This window comes from Pristiophorus japonicus, chromosome 13 (genome assembly GCF_044704955.1).
Source record: "Pristiophorus japonicus isolate sPriJap1 chromosome 13, sPriJap1.hap1, whole genome shotgun sequence".
In the NCBI taxonomy this organism is placed as follows: Eukaryota; Metazoa; Chordata; class Chondrichthyes; family Pristiophoridae; genus Pristiophorus; species Pristiophorus japonicus.
This window is the reverse complement of record NC_091989.1, coordinates 112,625,275-112,645,413: the sequence shown is the minus strand read 5'-3', so window position 1 is coordinate 112,645,413 and position 20,139 is coordinate 112,625,275. Positions and strand designations below refer to the sequence as shown.

At 47.1% G+C, this 20,139-nt stretch overlaps 1 protein-coding gene across 1 annotated transcript in view; it reads left to right on the top strand.

Moving 5' to 3' along the window:
• Window positions 1–20,139, top strand: part of LOC139278243 (adhesion G-protein coupled receptor G2-like) — a 108,680-nt gene that overhangs the window by 65,040 nt on the left and 23,501 nt on the right. Inside the window, exon 6 of the mRNA XM_070896882.1 lies at window positions 1,648–1,798. Coding sequence (XP_070752983.1) covers window positions 1,648–1,798 — 151 coding nt within the window. The remainder of the gene's footprint in view (window positions 1–1,647; window positions 1,799–20,139) is intronic.

Genomic DNA, 20,139 nt, shown 5'->3' with positions numbered 1-20,139 from the left:
CTCTCATCAACTCAACTCCTATCACATAAATGTCTCCCTGGGGGCGATTTTAACCCTACTCGCTCAGCAGAAACCTGGTGGATGGGCAGTTAAAATCACCCTGGCTCTTACCTGTCCAAAAGCAGCCATGATCACAACATCTGCAATTTATAACTGCTCCCCTGAGCAGGCAGCAAGACACACGCCTGGAGCCAACAGGGTCCTTCTTTACAGAAGCATGTTGCAGGCCAGTGACATCATTGAAACCCAAATGTAATTTTAAATCAGGCCTGAGTGGGGAGTTAAAATTGGGGCCAATGGTTACCAACACTTGGGGTTCTAAAATTTCTTGTTACATTTTACGCTGTCAATGTCGCTAAATTCAAGCATTGGAAATATTGTAACTCGTTGAGAGAATCAGTGGAAAGACCTGCATTTATATAGGGCCTTTCATGACCACCAGACATCTCAAAGTGCTTTACAGCCAATGAAGTACTTTTTCAAGTGCAGTCACTGTTGTAATGTGGGAAACGCAGGAGCCAACTTGCGCACAGCAACCTCCCACAAACAGCAATGACCAGATCATCTGTTATGTTAATAGAGGGATAAATATTGACCAGGACACCATAGATAACCCCCTGCTCTTCTTCAAAATAGTTGCTATGGGAGCTTTTATGTCCACCTGAGAGGACAAATGGAGTTTCGGTTTAATGTCTCATCCAATAGATGGCACCTCCAATACTCCCTCAGCACTGCACCGGAGTGTCAGTTGAAATTTATGTGCTCAAGTTCCTGGAGTGGGACTTGAACCCACAACCTTCTGACTCAGAGGCAACTGTGCTACCCATCTGAGCCACAGCTGACCCATCCAAATGTCACATTCAGATGGCAAATCCACTGAGCAGGACAAAGCTGTGTTTTTGTTCAGCAGTGAAGTGCAGAGTCAAAGGTTCCACTTTTCACAAAAAGACATCGGCTATCACTGAGGTAATGGCAGCTCTGTGCTGATAAGAGATATTCACTGTGACATGCAAATTGCTTGCCTCATGTAGTGAACATATTTTAATGGCTGGCATGGGAAATTAAACTCACAGATACAATGGCTCTTCTGTATATGGAGATCACAGCATTGTATTGGAGCTGAGAAGAGAAAGAATCAATTACCAAATTCTGATAGCCCCCACTTGATGTGCAAAAAGCATTCAGCCTCCTTCCAAAGAAAATAAATTAAAAAACTATCCTTGTTTCCAATGTCTCTAATAATGAGGGCAGATTATATGTTTTATGGGAGAAAGTGCAGATTGCTTCTATCCAGTTAATTTGTGCAGTCGGCCTGATGCAGATTTAAACTTGACCCTGATTATTATAGATTGGTTACTAGAACCTAATGACGCACCAGTCAGCCGCATGTTTAAACATACTCCTATGCTGGTGAGTGAAATGTGTGTTGAATGTGACACCAGCTGATTACGTTAAATAGTACTGATGAGCAGAGAGGGTGGGTGAAGGGAAAGACGAAGGGAGAAAATAAGGGAAAGGGATCAAAGAACAAAAAAAATGAATAGAGATGAAGCCAGTAACTAGTTGCACTTTCATTCATTTAGACGACTATAATTTCACCACTTGCACAACTCGGTTTGTATTTTTTAATGTCTCATCTTGTTTCAGATTGTTGAGGAAATGCTTGAAAATTGCATTGAGGTGTGGGGCTTTAAAAGTCGATGAGATCACAGAAATATACCCACATTTGAGAATTCATATCAGGAAAAGTGGCATCTCAAGATTTAAAGGAATCAAACTCAGGACTAATTCCTCTTGGGTAAGTGATTTGTACTTGCAGTGCCCAAATATGCTGCAGCTACATATACAGCCAATCTTTAGATCTCTGGTCCAAATGATTATAATGTAAACAAGGTAGAAACGAATGCTAGCCTTGTAAGAGCAATCTAATGTGATTTTAAATAAATTTCACTGACTTTTTCTTAATATATATTTAATTTTAACATACTTCTAAGAACACAAAATAAATTTTACGAGATCTAGACCATTCAGCCCATTCAAGTGTATCTAGTACTCTCCTCACCTCGCTTGGTAAGATTATGAACTCTTCATGATTTGGGGTTTTACTTAAATCCCAAGCTGCATACACTGCCAGTAATATTGCCTGGCTCGGGAAATTGGGTGATAGAATATCCAGTACATACTGATATGCTTCAGTTGTATAGAGCCTTGATCAGACTCCATCTGGAATACTGCATTCAGTTTTGTGCACTGCACCTCAGGAAGAATATATTGACCTTGGAAGGGATATCGTGCAGATTCACCAGGATGATATTGGGGCTTAGAGGGCTCAACGATTAGCACAGGTTGCTTGTGTTCCCTTGAATATAGCAGATTGAGGGGTGATCTGATCGAGTTTTTAAAATTATAAATGAATTGAATGAGGTAGATACAGAGAAACTATTTCCTCTGGTGGGAGAATTAAGAATGAGGGGACATAATCTTAAAACTAAAGCAAGGTCATTCAGGATCAAAATCAGGAATCACTTTTTCGCGTGAAGGGCAGTCGAAATTTGGATCTCTCCCCAAAAAACTGTGGAGAGTAGAACAGTTGGAGCTTTAAATCTGAGATGGTTAGATTGTTATTGGCCAAGTGTATCAAGGGATATGGAATATAGGCGAGAAAGTGGAGATCCACCATGATCTAACTGATTCCAGGACTACATGGCCTACTCCTGTTCGTAAGGTTTATAACTCCAAGAGACTACAGTTGTCCATGACTCATCACAATCTAAATTACCTCCTTTAATTAGAAATGTTCTCTCCCCTGGTAGGTAGTCTCATGCCATTTGGACTTTGCATCAGTTCTAGTATGCAGTAACTCCAGTCCAGTGTGAAGCCTCATTATAAAAATACGCAGTCTCCCCTTTGAACCTTTTGGGAATGATATAAGCCACGTTTTCAATACTTTAACATGAGAATAAAGTCCACTCCCACCCTCTTTGTCCCTAATGTTAAAGTTAGCTGCCCTGGGAATGGAACTCTGTGCTGACATGCAACAACACGTGCATAAGCTCTGATTTTAATCCCTGTGCTCAAGAACGGGGCATGTGGGAAGTTAAAATTGTGGGAGCTTGATGCTCACCACATTTCCACTTCATGCATCTCGCAATGTTAACCGGCCTGTTTCAGGCAGCGTGTCAAGCCCTAGACCCAGGCAGACAAGAGTCTAACTAAAATGTGAAAGTTTGGTCTGATGATGTCAGACCCCAGCGCCATTTCAGTAGGTTTTCATCAAGGAGGCTTGGAAGTGGCCAGGTATAGAGCACTTGGGGCTGTCTTCAGCAGCAATCGAGGACAGAGGTAAGATTTTTAAAGGAACCTTTGAAGCATTTAGTGACTCTTTGCATTCTGCAATAGGAAAAGAGAATCTTATAATTCAGAGTTTAACATAGGATTTTAAATTGCTTTGTGGATTTTTTCTATTAATATTCATGAAGATATTTTAATTATGCCCACTTGATGTTAATTTAACCGTTGCCAAAAAAGTTAGCAAATTTCTATATACAAGACATCTGAATGTTTGAACCTCCCTCACGAAGTTAGACCTGCCTCTCATAGACTAATCAACTTCTCAATATAGTGCAGAATGAATATATTAGAAACATAGAGCATAGAATGAGGCCATTCAATCACCTTGCCTATCCCAGCACTTTGATAGGGCTATATAATTAGTCCTGCTCTTTTGCCTTAGCCCTGTAAATGCTTCTGTTCAAGTATTTCTCCAACACTCATTTGAATGTTACTATTGAATTCACTTCCACCACCGCATCAGGCAGTGCATTCCAGATCACATAGAGTTACATAGAATTACATAGAATATACAGCTCAGAAACAGGCCATTCAGCTGAACCAGTCCATGCCAGAGGCTATACTCCACTCAAGCCTCCTCCCATCTCCGCATCTGACTATCAGCATAACCCCCTATTTCCTTCTCCCTCATACGGTTATCTAGCTTCCCCTTCAATGCATCTATACTATTCGCCTCAATTACTCTGTGTAGCAAGTTCCCTATTCTGGGTAAAGACGTTTCTTCTGAATTCCCTATTGGATTTCTTGATGACTATCTTATATTGTTGGCCATTAGTTTTGCTCTTCTCCACAAGTTGAAACATTCTCGCTGTGTCTACTCTATCAAAACCTTTCAGAATTTTAATGACCTCTATTAAGTCACCCCTCAGCCTTCTCTTTTCAAGAGAAAAGAGACCTAGCCTGCTCATCCTTTTCTGAAAGTTATAACCTCGCAGTTCCAGTATCAGTTTTTGTGGACCCTTTCCAGTGCCTCTATATCCTTATTATGTTTATGCTGACCAGAATTATACACAGTACTCCAAGTGTGGTCTAACCAATGTTCGATACAAAGTTAGTATAACTTCTCTACTTTTCAATTCTATCCCTTTAGAAGTAAACCCTAGTGCTTGTTTTTTTTTATGGCCTTATTAACCTGTGTCACTACTTTTGGTGATTTGTGTATTTGTACTCCCAGATTCCTTTGTTTCTCTACCTCATTTAGATTCTTACTTTCCAAGTAATATGTGACCTCCATTTTTTTTTACCAAAATGTAATACCTCACACTTATAATGTTGAAATTAATTTGCCAATTATTTGTCTATTCTGCAAGTTTATTAGTGTCTTCTAATTTGTTGCAGTCCTCCTCAGTACTGATTATCCCTCACCCCAATTTGGTGTCAGCCGCAAATTTAGAAATTGTGTATTTGATTCCAAAGTCAAAGGGGCCGAAATTCATCACTCACCACCCGCTGCCACCGACTGGGCCCACTGCCGCCGACATTGCTCTTCTTGATTTGCGCAGTGTCACTTCCCATTTGGGCTGGAGCGGGCGCGAGGGGAGAGCTGCCGGGAACCGCCCATGGGCGGGACTCGGCGGCAGAACGGGGGTGGGCTGCTGCGAGGAAGCTAGTCTGTCCCCGACGGTAAAAAGGAAGAACCTGAAAAAAAGGTAAGTTAACATTTTTTTTAAATTTTCAACAGCGACTTACCTGAAGGTCTTCGGATAGTTTTTTTATTTTTTAGTGTTGATTTTGTTTGCAGCTCTTCGACCCTCCGTGGGCCCGAATCCATCCTCGGTGGCACTTGGGTGAGAAGTGCCTCTGACGCCGAGAATGAGACCTCCCGCCTACTGCCACCCAGATTGGTGGTGTACGTCATTGATTTGCCATCTGCTGACCTTCGAGGGACCTCGGCCATGAATATCCCGCCCAAAGTACCGTCCGGTACCTCGGCGGCCATCGGCGGCACTTTGGGTGGCAGTTGGGCGGGCGGAGACCTTGATGAAAATCGGCCCCATAATCATTAATATAAATTGTGACAAACCATGGTCCCAGCACTGATTCTTCCGGCACCCCACTTCCCAACTTCTGCCACTCCAAATAGCTACCTTTTACCCCTACTCTCTGCTTTCTGTCTTCCAGCCAAATAGCTATCTATTCTGCTACTAGCCACCTGACTCCGCATGCTCTGACCTTATTCATTAGTCTATTATGTGGCACTTTAAATAAGGCTGTCATGTATGTAACCTTCATGTAACAACACTGCAATACTGTGTATACTTGAGAAATGCACACATTGACCAACTTGTGGGAGACACTTCACACCTGGTCATCCAGGTATATAAAGGGAGGTCCCACGCAGGGTCATCACTTCTTGGTCCTGTGAATAAAGGTTCAGGTCATGGAGTGACTTTGTTCATAGAATGTGCCTCGTGTGGATTTGTGGTATTGTGGAAGGACTTTACAGTGGTGACGAGAAACGGGAATCAACGACCCACAAGAATGGCCACCGGTAGCACAGAGGAACGGTACTGTGTTGGTGAGGAATGGGAAGATTTCATTGAGAGGCTTCAGCAGAGCTTTGTCACAAAGGACTGGCTGGGCGATGCAGCGGCCAACAAGCGAAGGGCTCATCTACTGACCAGCTGTGGATCTAAGACTTACACGCTCATGAAAGACCTGCTAGCACCCGAGAAGCCGGCGGACAAAACCTTTGAAGAGCTCAGCAAGCTAATCAGTGAGCACCTCAAACCGGCGAGCAGCATACACATGGCCCGACACAGATTTTATACCCAACAACGTCGGGAAGGACATAGCATACCGGACTTCGTTGCGGACCTCCGGCGCTTGGCCAGCCTCTAAGTTCACAGATGCCTGCAGGGGGGAGATGCTAAGGGATTTCTTTATTGAGGGCCGGGATTTTCAGAAAGTTAATCGAGACCAAGGACTTGACCTTGGAAGCGGCGGCATTGCTGGCTCAGACTTTTATGGCGGGGGAGGAGGAAACCAAGATAATATACGCGCGCAACTCTGACTCCAATGTGGCGATGGATCAGGGGGTCAATATCATAAACATGACTCAGAGCCCAGCAGGCAGGCAAGGGCAGTTCGACAAACCCCAGGCAGCAATAGACCCCAGAACAGGTTTTCAACACACACAATGGCAGGCTGAACGGACATTTACGCCATCCCAGTGGACAATGCGTTCTGGGATGGGGCCATTGACAGCCACTAATAGGGTGCTCAAGAGCAGTCAAAGGGACAATCAGCGAGGAATGCCTAGTAACAGCTCTTTTGTTCACAACAATGGGAATCTCAGTTCATGCTGGAGGTGTGGGGGCAGACATGCTGCTAGGACTTGCAGGTTTCAACAGTTCACCTGCAGAAATTGTAACCTCACTGGCCATTTAGCCAGAATGTGCAGGAAGCCTGCGACCAGGCTAATTTATGAGGTGGATGGACCAGAAGAGGGGTCTACGAGGCAGGATGATGCGTGGGGCAAATCAATGGACGCTGAAGTTCAGCGGGTTCATGTGGCAAACATTCACAGCTCATATACCAAAACACCACCTATGATGATGAAGGTCCTATTAAACGGCATCCCGGTACGCATGGAGCTGGACACGGGGGCCAGCCAGTCACTCATGAGCATTCAACAATTCGAAAAGCTATGGCCACTCAAAGCCAGCAGACCCAAACTAGAACGTATTGAGACACAATTACGGACGTACACCAAAGAAATCATTCCAGTGCTAGGCAGTGCAATGTTGGCGGTCATACACAATGGATCAGTGAACTGGCTGCCGCTCTGGATTGTCCCAGGCAATGGTCCCGCACTGTTGGGGAGGAGCTGGCTAGCTGAGATGAACTGGAAATGGGGGGATGTGCACGCAGTGTCATCTGTGGAGCGAAGTTCATGCTCACAGGTCCTACAGCAATTTGAGTCGCTATTCCAACCTGGCGTTGGGACGTTCAAAGGTATCAAAGTAGTAATTCGCATCACCGCGGATGCCAGACCAATGCACCACAAAGCCAGAGCTGTGCCGTATGTGATGCGGGAGAAAATTGAAAGCGAATTGGGCCATTTTCTGAGAGAGGGCATCATCTCGCCCGTTGAATTCAGCGACTGGGCGACCCCCATTGTTCCCGTCCTAAAAGCGAATGGCTCGGTCAGGATCTGTGGCGACTACAAGGCCACTATCAACCGGGTGTCACTGCAAGACCAATACCCGCTTCCGAGAGCGGGGGATCTTTTTGCCATCCTGGCAGGCGGCAAGCTGTTCACCAAGTTGGATCTCACTTCAACCTATATGACCCAAGAACTGGCCGACGAATCTAAACTACTGACCACCATCACCACGCACAAGGGACTGTTTGTTTACAACAGGTGTCCATTTGGCATTTGATCAGCGGCCGTGATCTTTCAAAGAAACATGGAAAGCCTGCTCAAATCCATTCCTGGAATGATTCGACGAGCGCCCAGGCCCGGCAACACATCGGAGTTGCGTTCATTTCTGTGACTCTTGAACTATTTCGGGAACTTTCTGCCGAACTTAAGCACATTGTTGGAGCTGCTACACGTGCTCCTGCGTAAGGGTTGTGATTGGTTTTAGGGGGACTGTCAAGAACGGGCTTTCAATTGGGCGCGTAACCTACTCTGTTCAAATAAGTTGTTGACCCTGTACGACCCCTGTAAGAAATTGGTTCTGACATGTGATGCATCGTCCTATGGGGTTGGGTGCTTGTTGCAGCAGTGCAATGCGGAGGGGCAACTCCAACCTGTGGCTTATGCCTCCAGGTCATTTTCTCAAACAGAACGGGGATATGGGATGTTTGAGAAGGAAGCACTTGCATGTGTCTATGGGGTGAAAAAGATGCACCAGTACCTTTTTGGCAGGAGGTTCAAATTAGAAACGGACTACAAGCCGTTAACATCCCTGTTGTCAGACAGTAAGGCTGTCAATGCCATCGCGTCAGCTCACATACAGTGGTGGGCTCTCACGCTGGCTGTATATGACTACACCATCCGGCACCGGCCTGGCACTGAAAATTGCGCTGACGCACTCAGCAGGCTTCCACTGGCCACCACTGAGGAGGCAGCGGAGCAAAGCGCTGAGATGGTCATGGCCGTTGATACCTTTGACAGCACAGGCTCCCCCATCACAGCCCGCCAGATCAAAATCTGGACCAACAGAGATCCCCTCCTATCTTTGATTAAGAAATGTGTCCTGACTGGGGATTGGGCGCCCGCACACGGTGCATGCCCTGAGGAGGTCAGTCTGTTTCACAAGCGGATGGATGAGCTCTCTATCCAAGCCGACAGCCTACTATGGGGCAGCCGGGAAGTCATGCCCCAGAGAGGCAGGGAAGCTTTCATCAGGGAACTCCAGAGCGAGCACCCAGGCATCGTGCTGATGAAGGCCATTGCCCGGTCACACATTTGGTGGCCGGGAACTGATTCAGACCTGGAACACTGTTCGCAGGTGCACGACGTGTGCCCAGCTGGGTAATGCCCCCAGTGAGGCCCCGCTCAGCCCATGGCCCTGGCCCATCAGGCCACGGTCACGCATTTACGTAGACTACGCGGGCCCGTTCATGGGGAAAATGTTTCTCATTGTGGTTTGCTGCGTACTCGAAATGGATCGAGTGCATCATTTTGAATTCATGCACGACATCCACCACTGTGGAGAGTCTACGTGCGGTCTTTACGACCCACGGTTTGCCGGATATCCTTGTTAGCGATAATGGCCCATGTTTCACTAGCTACAAATTCCGGGAGTTCATGTCGGGTAATGGCATCAACCATGTCAGGACAGCACCGTTCAAGCTGGCCTCCAATGGCCAGGTGGAACGTGCGGTCCAAATCATAAAACAAGGCATGCTCAGGATTCAAGGTCCCTACCTTCAATGCCGCCTATCGCGCCTCCTGCTGGCCTATAGGTTCCGACCGCACTCGCTCACGGGGGTCCCGCCCGCGGAGCTCCTTATGAAACGTACTTTTCAGAATAGCAGGCAGTGACTAGTGGGGTACCGCAAGGTTCTGTGCTGGGGCCCCCAGCTGTTTATACTGTACATTAATGATTTAGACGAGGAGATTAAATGTAGTATCTCCAAATTTGCGGATGACACTAAGTTGGGTGGCAGTGTGAGCTGCGAGGAGGATGCTATGAGGCTGCAGAGTGACTTGGATAGGTTAGGTGAGTGGGCAAATGCATGGCAGATGAAGTATAATGTGGATAAATGTGAGGCAGACTATTATCTGAATGGTGACAGATTAGGAAAAGGGGAGGTGCAACGAGACCTGGGTGTCATGGTACATCAGTCATTGAAGGTTGGCATGCAGGTACAGCAGGCGGTTAAGAAAGCAAATGGCATGTTGGCCTTCATAGCGAGGGGATTTGAGTACAGGGGCAGGGAGGTGTTGCTACAGTTGTACAGGGCCTTGGTGAGGCCACACCTGAAGTATTGTGTACAGTTTTGGTCTCCTAACTTGAGGAAGGACATTCTTACTATTGAGGGAGTGCAGCGAAGGTTCATTAGACTGATTCCCGGGATGGCGGGACTGACCTATCAAGAAAGACTGGATCAACTGGGCTTGTATTCACTGGAGTTCAGAAGAATGAGAGGGGATCTCATAGAAACGTTTAAAATTCTGACGGGTTTAGACAGGCTAGATGCAGGAAGAATGTTCCCAATGTTGGAAAAGTCCAGAACCAGGGGTCACAGTCTAAGGATAAGGGGTAAGCCATTTAGGACCGAGATGAGGAGAAACCTCTTCACCCAGAGAGTGGTGAACCTGTGGAATTCTCTACCACAGAAAGCTGTTGAGGCCAATTCACTAAATATATTCAAAAAGGAGTTACATGAAGTCTTTACTACTAGGGGGATCAAGGGGTATGGTGAGAAAGCAGGAATGGGGTACTGAAGTTGCATGTTCAGCCATGAACTCATTGAATGGCGGTGCAGGCTAGAAGGGCCGAATGGCCTACTCCTGCACCTATTTTCTATGTTTCTATGTACACTCAAAACTCGGCTGTCCCTCATTTATCCTGCCTTGTCCGACATTGTTGAAGGCAAGCGCCAGTCCCAAAATGAATACCATGACCGTAATTCAAGGGGGAGATGTATAGAAATTGGTGACCCCGTATTTGTTCTCAATCACGCTTTGGGGTCCAAATGGCTTGAAGGTACTGTAATAGACAAAGAGGGGAATAGGGTCATCGTGGCTAAACTTAACAATGGGCAGATATGCTGCAAGCATCTGGACCAAGTAAAAAAAAGGTTCAGCATGGATTCTGAGGAACCTCTGGAAGATCATGAGATGGTATTCACACCACCGGCAGTGAATGTGCAACAAGAACAATCAGCAGCATGCACAGTCCCTGCGGTCAGCCCGGACAGGCCGGAATCGCCACAGGGAACAGACATGCAGGCCAAGGCTCAACAGCCAGAGCTCCACGAGGGAGTGCATGTCAACACTCGATTCCCACGATTCAGGAAGTCAAGGGTCATCATGACATGCGCAGAAGAGGAGACAGAGAGAGAGGGAGCTGAGAGGGACTGAAGGCATGTCTGGGTGTGGTGTGGCTGCTTTGGGAGGAAGGAGGGAGACTTTAGAGCTTTACAGCAAATAGGGAAACAAAAATTAGCTGTTATGAGGCAGATATTTGTCTGAATTGGGCCTATAATGGAGGAAGAGGAGGAGGCATCACAGCATGCTGTGGAGACTGACGCTGGAGAGAGCAGTGAGATGGGAGAGGAGCACATTGGAGGATGCAAAAGAGCGAGGAGGTTCTCGTCTAGGCAAATGCCTCCCTCCTGCAGGAGGTTGAGTTACGCTGGGGTGATTTGACACAGGGAGGGTGTGGGAAGCCCACCCCAAAGACCTACCAGAAGATATGGACCGAGATAGCAGAGGTGGTCTCGTCGGTGACCAATGAGGTGCGTGAGGGAAACCAATGCTGCAAACGATGGAACGACATTGTGGGATCCGCAAGAGTAAGTATTACATTTATTTACATTAATTTATGTATTTACATAATTTGATAAGTAACAGTCATGAGTGACTATCAGCAGATGTGAGGTCTTGCATTTTTACCGGGAATGTTCTACTCAAAGCCTGCTGTCACGCTGCACGTCTTTAGGTAAAAAATGATAATAATCATAATAAGCATGATTACAGTTGGCGGTTATGTGTTGTATCAGTCTCTGTGACTGTACCTAGCAATGATCTCATGTCATGTCATCCTGTTACAGAAGAAGCAATCGATGATGAGGTCAGTGCAGAGGCGAACGGGTGGGGGACCACCAGTCCCCAGCGACATCACTGAGATGGAGGAGCGAGTGCTCTCACTCGTGGGGAAGCACCCCCGGACAGCCACGGAAGCATCTGCAGACCCTGAAGTGATGTCACAGAGTAAAGCTTACACCATTGCGTGAAGTAAAATCAATAGATGCCACACCCACTCATATCCGAACAATCATGTATGATAGATGATTTCTAAAATTGTCCTAGAAATAATGCTGGCCTAATGAAAATCATTGCAATGCAAATGTGTTGATGGTCATGAAATGTGATGTCTGTGATGATTTTGATAGCGGTGATGCTTTTGTCATGCATATGTTGTGTGTAACGCTCACCTTGTGACCCTATAATCTCATTTGTGTTTTGCAGCTCAGCCAGCAGGGCGGTCTCAGGCGAGACCACAGAGGCCAGCAGGTGGGGGCACGGGGCTGGACTCGTCGGGCGATCCTGCATCGTCAACTACATCGTTGAGGAGCTCCGATTCTCGCCCGTCAATCTGCTGGGTCTGTTCTCTACGGTCTACGGATGAGAGCGCCAACTTCGTGGAACCTGCTTCGCCACGCTCCAGAAGCCATTCCAACCAAGGCCATCTAGTGCTCCTCCGGTCATTCGCGCCTCCACTCTGGAGGTACCGGCCCCAAGCACCTCGCATTAGGGCACCCCATTTGTCCCCAGGACGGTGCCGACCCCGCAGAGGTTTCGTGGACGTGGCAGGTCTGGTCCACGAGCATCACGTGAGAGCGGAAAGATGGTACAGTTGTCCAGGAGGACTGTAGACATTGGTGACCAGCTCCTTGAAGCATTGGGGGCCATGTCCCAACAGCTGGCCACCATGACTGAGCGCGTTCCACGGATGGCAGAGGCCCTGGAGGCAATAGCCAGGAACACTATTGGCACAGGCCTCCCAGTGGTCCCAGAGCGAGCGCTCCTCCCCTAAATTCCGCACCACCACTGCGAACGACAGATGAGAGGCAGGACCAATATCCTGTTTCTGCATCAGAGAATGTTCCCCCCTCGGCACCCCCTGCCCCCCTTCCTCCTTCCCCCCCTTTCCAACCTCTGCCTTCATCCCCCCCCTCCCCCCAGTGAGGCACCGCCTGAGGAGCTCTTCGGCCAGGCACCGTGGAGCGAGGAGAAGAAGGGGAGGGGAGAAGGAAAGTGCGCTACATGTCCGCAGGTGATGGCTGTGTTATATCTCCATCTCAGTGTATGCAATTTGTTGTAATGTATGGGGGGAGGGGATCACCCTCCTGCTTTGCATTTGTATTCTGTGTTGCTGGACCATTTGATTGATGTCAATGGTCGAAAAAGTGGGGTGGGCTGTTTTTGCCCATGATAATTATGATTTCAGACCAATTATCGTATAAATTTTTTTTTATTGAACATAATCTTGTTGTGCATTGTCTCAGATAGCTGAACTATTACACACTGGTGATTCCTTAACATGAAAGAGTTAAATAATACTTAACTTCAATCAACGTAAACTTTAACTGGCACCAAACTGATGCCCGCCATTGATGTCTGAGCTGCACACACACAGCAATATGTCAGCGTTGTCACTCACAGCAACGTTCTTTCAGGAAAATCGTTCAGATATCAGCTCCTCATGTAAGTTTCTTGCAGCTATGTAGCCTCCAAGGGCCCTTTCCTGTGGTCTGGAGGGGGTTGTGGGCATGGTTGCATCGTCAGCCTGAATGTCTGGCCCTAGGTCAGCATCCAGCCCCTCGTTATCTTCTTCCTCTCTCTCCTGAGGTGGACCATCAGTCCCTTCTGGCAATTCTTGTCCCCTCCTGATAGCCAGGTTGTGCAGCATGGAGCACACGACCACAAATTTACCTACTTGCTCAGGGTTGTATTGTAGCTCCCCCGCTGAGTGGTCCAGACATCTGAAGACCTGCTTAAGCACAGTTATTGTTTTCTGGACCACATTGCATGTGTCCATGTGTCTCTGGTTGTATCGCTTCTCTGCCTCGGTGTGGGTGTCACGCAGGGGGGGTCATCAGCCAGGTGGCGAAGCCATATCGGTTATTACCAAGCATTCAGCATTGTCCTTGTGGCTGACTCTTAAACATGTCAGAGACAGCGCTCTCATACAGGATGTGAGCCTCATCGAAGCTGCTCGGACATTTGGCATTCACTGCCATTATGATCTGGTTGTAGTCGGTAACTAGTTGGAACATCAGAGACTGAAATCCTTTTCTGTTGCGAAAAAGCCCTGGGTCCTGAGAAGGTGGCTGCATGGCGATGTGAGTGCACTGTATTGCTCCTTGCACCCTGGGGAAGTTAGCAATGCGGTAGAATGCACCAGCCCTGTCAGTCTGAGCTAGCTGATAAAGTCCATCCTTCGCACGTACTGGGCCTCTGTGTCCTACCTAATGCAGCGATAGGTGGCATGATGAGACAGAGGGGAAATCTTGCGGAGGCCCGAAAGGAACCGGACGCGTAGAAAGACAGTGCCGCGGTGATCTTGACCTCGACTGACACTGATGGCAGGTTGCATATGTGGCCTGATAAGCTTGCATATTTCATTGAACACCACCTTGTGGAAATGCAGTCTCCGAAGGCAGGTGTGGTCCGACACATGGATTTGTGAAAGGGAAATCATGCTTGACAAATCTTCTGGAATTTTTTGAGGATGTAACTAATAGAGTGGACAAGGGAGAACCAGTGGATGTGGTGTATTTGGATTTCCAAAAGGCTTTTGACAAGGTCCCACACAAGAGATTAGTGTGCAAAATTAAAGCACATGGTATTGGGGATAATGTACTGACGTGGATAGAGAACTGGTTGGCAGACAGGAAGCAGAGAGTCGGGATAAATGGGTCCTTTTCAGAATGGCAGGCAGTGATTAGTGGGGTGCCGCAGGGCTCAGTGCTGGGATCCCAGCTTTTTACAATATACATTAATGATTTAGATGGAGGAATTGAGTGTAATATCTCCAAGTTTGCAGATTACACTAAGCTTGGTGGCAGTGTGAGCTGTGAGGGGGATGCTAAGAGGCTGCAGTGTGACTTGGACAGGTTAGGTGAGTGGGCAGATGCATAGCAGATGCAGTATAATGTGGATAAATGTAGGTTATCCACTTTGGTGGCAAAAACAGAAAGGCAAAATATTATCTGAATGGCGGCAGATTAGGAAAAGAGGTGCAACGAGACCTGGGTGTCATGGTACATCAGTCATTGAAAGTTGGCATGCAGGTGAAGAAGGCAAGTGGTATGTTGGCCTTCATAGCGAGAGGATTTGAGTATTGGAGCAGGGATGTCTTACTGCAGTTGTACAGGGCCTTGGTGAGGCCTCACCTGGAATATTGTGTTCAGTTTTGAGGAAGGAGTTCTTGCTATTGAGGGAGTGCAGCGAAGGTTCACCAGACTGATTCTCGGGATGACAGGACTGACATATGAGGAAAGACTGGGTTGACTGGGCCTTTATTCACTGGAGTTTAGAAGGATGAGAGGGGATCTCATAGAAACATATAAAATTCTGACGGGATTGGACAGGTTAGATGCAGGAAGAATGTTCCTGATGTTGGGGAAGTCCAGAACCAGGGGACACAGTCTAAGGATAAGGAGTAAGCCATTTAGGACTGAGATGAGGAGAAACTTCTTCACTCAGAGAGTTGTTAACCTGTGGAATTCCCTACCATAGAGAGTTGTTGATGCCAGTTCGTTGGATATATTCAAGAGGGAGTAAGATGTGGCTCTTATGGCTAAAGGGATCAAGGGGTATGGAGAGAAAGCAGGAAAGGGGTACTGAGGTGAAAGATCAGCCATGATCTTATTGAATGGTGGTGCAGGCTCGAAGGGCCGAATGGCCTACTCCTGCATCTATTTTTTGTTTCTATGTTTCTATTAAGCCATCTGCACTCTGCAGCATCTGCGTATTAATCAATGCAGGCTGAGAAATGGCTGGCCCCATTGCAATCAAAGTATAATAGCGATTGATCAGAAACAATAATTTCATCACCAAAATACACCTAGGGTAAACCCCCAATAGTCCAGAGTCTGAAAATATGTCTGTTGAGATGGTCACTTCACCTGAGAAGAATTCCAGAGTCAAACCAAACTTCCCCGAAATTGAAGCAGCCTTTTGAATGAAGCGACCTGCGATTTTAAAAATGACACCCACACCGCTGGCTTTAGTTCAGAACAGTTCCACTTTTTCCGGATGTTTTTTTGGGCGAGCGATATTGTGGGCGATATGTGTGCGAGGTAGTGAAAGTGACGCTGGGCGATCTCCTGGATGTTAGTTTCGGCAAATGTGAGCTTTACGACAAAAAAAAGCAGTTTTATTTAATCTCGGCATTAATTCTGTGCGGAAATTAACACTGGGCGATATTATGGGCGTTGATTTCGCCCATTCTGATGATGCCGTCCCAAAAATGTGGGCGGGCGGTATTATTTTTTCCTGGTGTTACACACATGGGGAAAGTAACGCTCGGATAAGTTTCCGAAAAATGCCCATCAGTTTCCATTTTGTGGCTAAATGAGCGATATATGGGTGTTATACGTCATTTCAATGGTAAACTGGACATTAAGTGGGCGTTAAGCATGCAAAAAAAGTGGAACATCTAGCCCTAGGTGTGGTCTCACTAATACCCTGTACAACTGTACTCCAGGTGTGGTCTCGTCAATACCCTGTACAGTTGTAGCAAGACTTCCCTACTTTTATACTCCATCCCCTTTGCCATAAAAGTCACATTCCATTTGCCTTCTTAATTACTTGCTGTACCTGCATGCTAAATTTTTATGTTTCATGTACAAGGACCCCCAGATCTCTCCAATAGCTCTTCTATTATTCCGCACGGAGGGGATTTCCCGGAGGAGGCTCAAGTTGTGAGGCGCCGGCTCCCAAGGGAGGTTTCGGGGCTGGGCACTGATGAGGAATTCTGTCCGGACAGGGGTCAGTCCGGACAGGGGATCGCCCCACGTGCTTGAGCCTCCACGGCATACCTAACGGAGTCAGGGCCCGGTGCTATTTTAGCGACTCGATGGCATTGGCCATGTGCCGGCTGTTGGCCCAGGATAGGCGCCATGCCAGCTCCTCTGGCACCATCCAGCCCGCTCCTCCGCTATCGAGCAGGTCCCTGACTCTGGTCACCTTGCCAAACACAGCCCTCTCATCCGCCTGCCACCTAAAACCACGGTCTTGGATGTTATGTATGTAACCCTTGGCAACCTGTATCACACCACCACCAGAGGACCTACCTATTGGAGTCCCAAGGGATCCCAGCATCCCTTGGAAGCACTGTAGATAAGTAGGCCTCCCACATTGTACCTACACTCTGGAGTTTAATTAAAGGAGCTAAGGTCACACTTACTCATTGCATACAATACTCAGTTTCATCCTTTATTATGAGCGTAACAGTGGAGGTACAGATTCCTGAGCAGCGGCTCCTGAAGGACAGCTGCCACTCCAGACGGGGGAGAACTACGCTTGGTGGGGACTCTGTTCCAGACCCTGATGAGTTCCTGGTAAAATGCAGGCAGCCTCCACATGGCGGTGCTGATGCCCCCCAGGTTTACAACTAGGAGCTGCGTGTCATAGTTGAGGCAGTACTGCTGGCAAAAGAAATACGTCGCCAGCGCGCCCCATCCAGGAGGGTGCTCGACGTACAGGTATCTCTGCAGGGTCTGAAGACGGAAAGGCACAACCTGCGGCAACAGCTCTACAAACCTGTGAGCATCCACGTAGGTGCATACATTACAATCTAGATCTAATTTGAGATGTCTGCAGCCTTTCCCCATACACCTCCCCTCACCCCCACCCCTCCTTCCCATTCCCTCAGAAATTCTCACAAGACCAGGCCCCAATGGATTTTGTCCAAATAAGCAGCAGAACTGTCACAGTAAGAGCAATATTGTGTGTTGGGTGGTTGATTTGCTAGTCTTGCATTTATTAGATCAATCCATCGTTTTTGCAGTGGATTAGCATATATTCTTTCACCCCTGGAAACTGAGTTTGAATCTTATGAAAGTGTAATTCATGACACAGAGGTAGCACTCTCGCCTCTTGACTCAGAAGGTTGTCGGTTCAAGTCTCACTCCAGAGCCTTGAGCACAAAATAAGAATTAGGAACAGGAGTAGGTCATCTAGCCCCTCGAGCCTGCTCCACCACTCAACAAGATCATGACTGATCTGGCCGTGGACTCAGCTCCACTTACCTGCCCGCTCCCCATAACCCTTAATTCCCTTATTGGTTAAAAATCTATCTATCTGTGATTTGAATACATTCAATGAGCTAGCCTCAACTGATTCCCTGGGCAGAGAATTCCACAGATTCACAACCCTCTGGGAGAAGAAATTCCTTCTCAACTCAGTTTTAAATTGGCTCCCCCGTATTTTGAGGCTGTGCCCCCTAGTTCTAGTCTCCCCGACCAGTGGAAACAACCTCTCTGCCTCTATCTTGTCTATCCCTTTCATTATTTTAAATGTTTCTGTAAGATCACCCCTCATCCTTCTGAACTCCAACGAGTAAAGACCAGTCTACTCAATCTATCATCATAAGGTAACCCCCTCATCTCCGGAATCAGCCTAGTGAATCGTCTCTGTACCCCCTCCAAAGCTAGTATATCCTTCCTTAAGTAAGGTGACCAAAACTTCACGCAGTACTCCAGGTGCGGTCTCACCAATACCCGTACAGTTGCAGCAGGACCTCCCTGCTTTTGTACTCCATCCCTCTCACAATGAAGGCCAACATTCCATTTGCCTTCCTGATTACCTGCTGCACCTGCAAACTAACTTTTTGGGATTCCTCTGGTCCCTCTGCTCCGCAGCATGTTGTAATTTCTCCCCGTTCAAATAATATTCCCTTTTACTGTGTTTTTTTCCAAGATGGATGACCTCACATTTTCCGACATTGTATTCCATCTGCCAAACCTTAGACCATTTGCTGAATCTATCTAAATCTCTTTGCAGCCTCTCTGTATCCTCTACACAACCCGCTTTCCCACTAATCTTTGTGTCATCTGCAAATTTTGTTACACTACACTCTGTCCCCTCTTCCAGGTCATCTATGTATATTATAAACAGTTGTGGTCCCAGCACCGATCCCTGTGGCACACCACTAACCACCAATTTCCAACCCGAAAAGGACCCATTTATCCCGACTCTCTGCTTTCTGTTAGCCAGCCAATTCTCGATCCATGCTAATACATTTCCTCTGACTCCGCGTACCTTTATCTTCTGCAGTAACCTTTTGTATGGCACCTTATCGAATGCCTTTTGGAAATCTAAATACAACACATCCATCGGTACACCTCTATCCACCATGCTCGTTATATCCTCAAAGAATTCCAGTAAATTAGTTACACATGATTTTCCCTTCATGAATCCATGTTGCGTCTGCTTGATTGCACTATTCCTATCTAGCTGTCCCGCTATTTCTTCCTTAATGATAGCTTCAAGCATTTTTCCCACTACAGATGTTAAACTAACTGGCCTATAGTTACCTGTCTTTTGTCTGCCCCCTTTTTAAAATCTAGGCTGACACCTCAGTACAACAGTGAGGGAGGTGCTGCCTTTTGGAAGAGACGTTAAACTGAGGCACCATCTGCCCTCTCAGGTGGTACTATTCAAAGAAGAGCAGAAAGCTCTCTCAATGTCCTGGCCAACATTTATTTCCGAACCAACACCATTTATCTAACCATTTACTGTTTGTGAGACCTTACTGTGTACAAAGTGGCTGATGCGGATTGTCTACATATCTGTGTCTAAACTTCAAAAATAATTTATTGATTTTGAAGCATTTTGAGACATCCTGAGGACATGAAGGATGCTATAAAATTGTAAGTTCTTTCTTTACTGGGTGCAAGAGTCTTGCTGGAAATTAGTGTGGGAAATCTGAGCCCAAGTTCCACCGGGTACATAGACATCTGTATATATCAGAGAAGCCACAGGATACATGAAATGGAAATGTCACAATGTGCAGTTGGGGATTCTCTACGAAAGTTACCTTTAAGGAATATTTTGGGGTTAACTCTGCATCTGGCCGAATGTATCTGAACAGGGAATGTTGAACGCTGACACAAAAGAGAGAGATTTTCTGGTCCTTTGCGTCCGTTTTTTGCCCCAGAGCGGCAGCAATGGCGGCGGTGAGGTATTCTGGGTGGCGGTCAGCCTCCAGCACCCTGCGGGACTTTTCGGGGTCGGTTTTGTGCTGGCGTGGAGCAACACCGCCTGGAAGAGCTGCGTCGGTGTGCAACACCCCTGGTTGTGACACCAGCGTGCTTTTTGACTCCCGCCTGCCCCGTATGCCCCGCGGTGAATGCCTGGGAAATCGTGCGGTCCAACTATACCGACTGCAGAGAGGTAAGTAATGCCGTCCTAAGGTAAGTGTGATTGCTTTGTCTTTTAATCTTTTTTGCGATTTATGTTGTGGTGACGTGAGCTATGTATTGGGAATGTTTTTGTGGGTTTTTTCAGGTTTTTTTTCTCCCAGGCGTCTCTCGGAGCGCTCCCGGCCCAGCTATTTAGCTCGGGATTTTCCCATGCTAACGCCCTAAGAG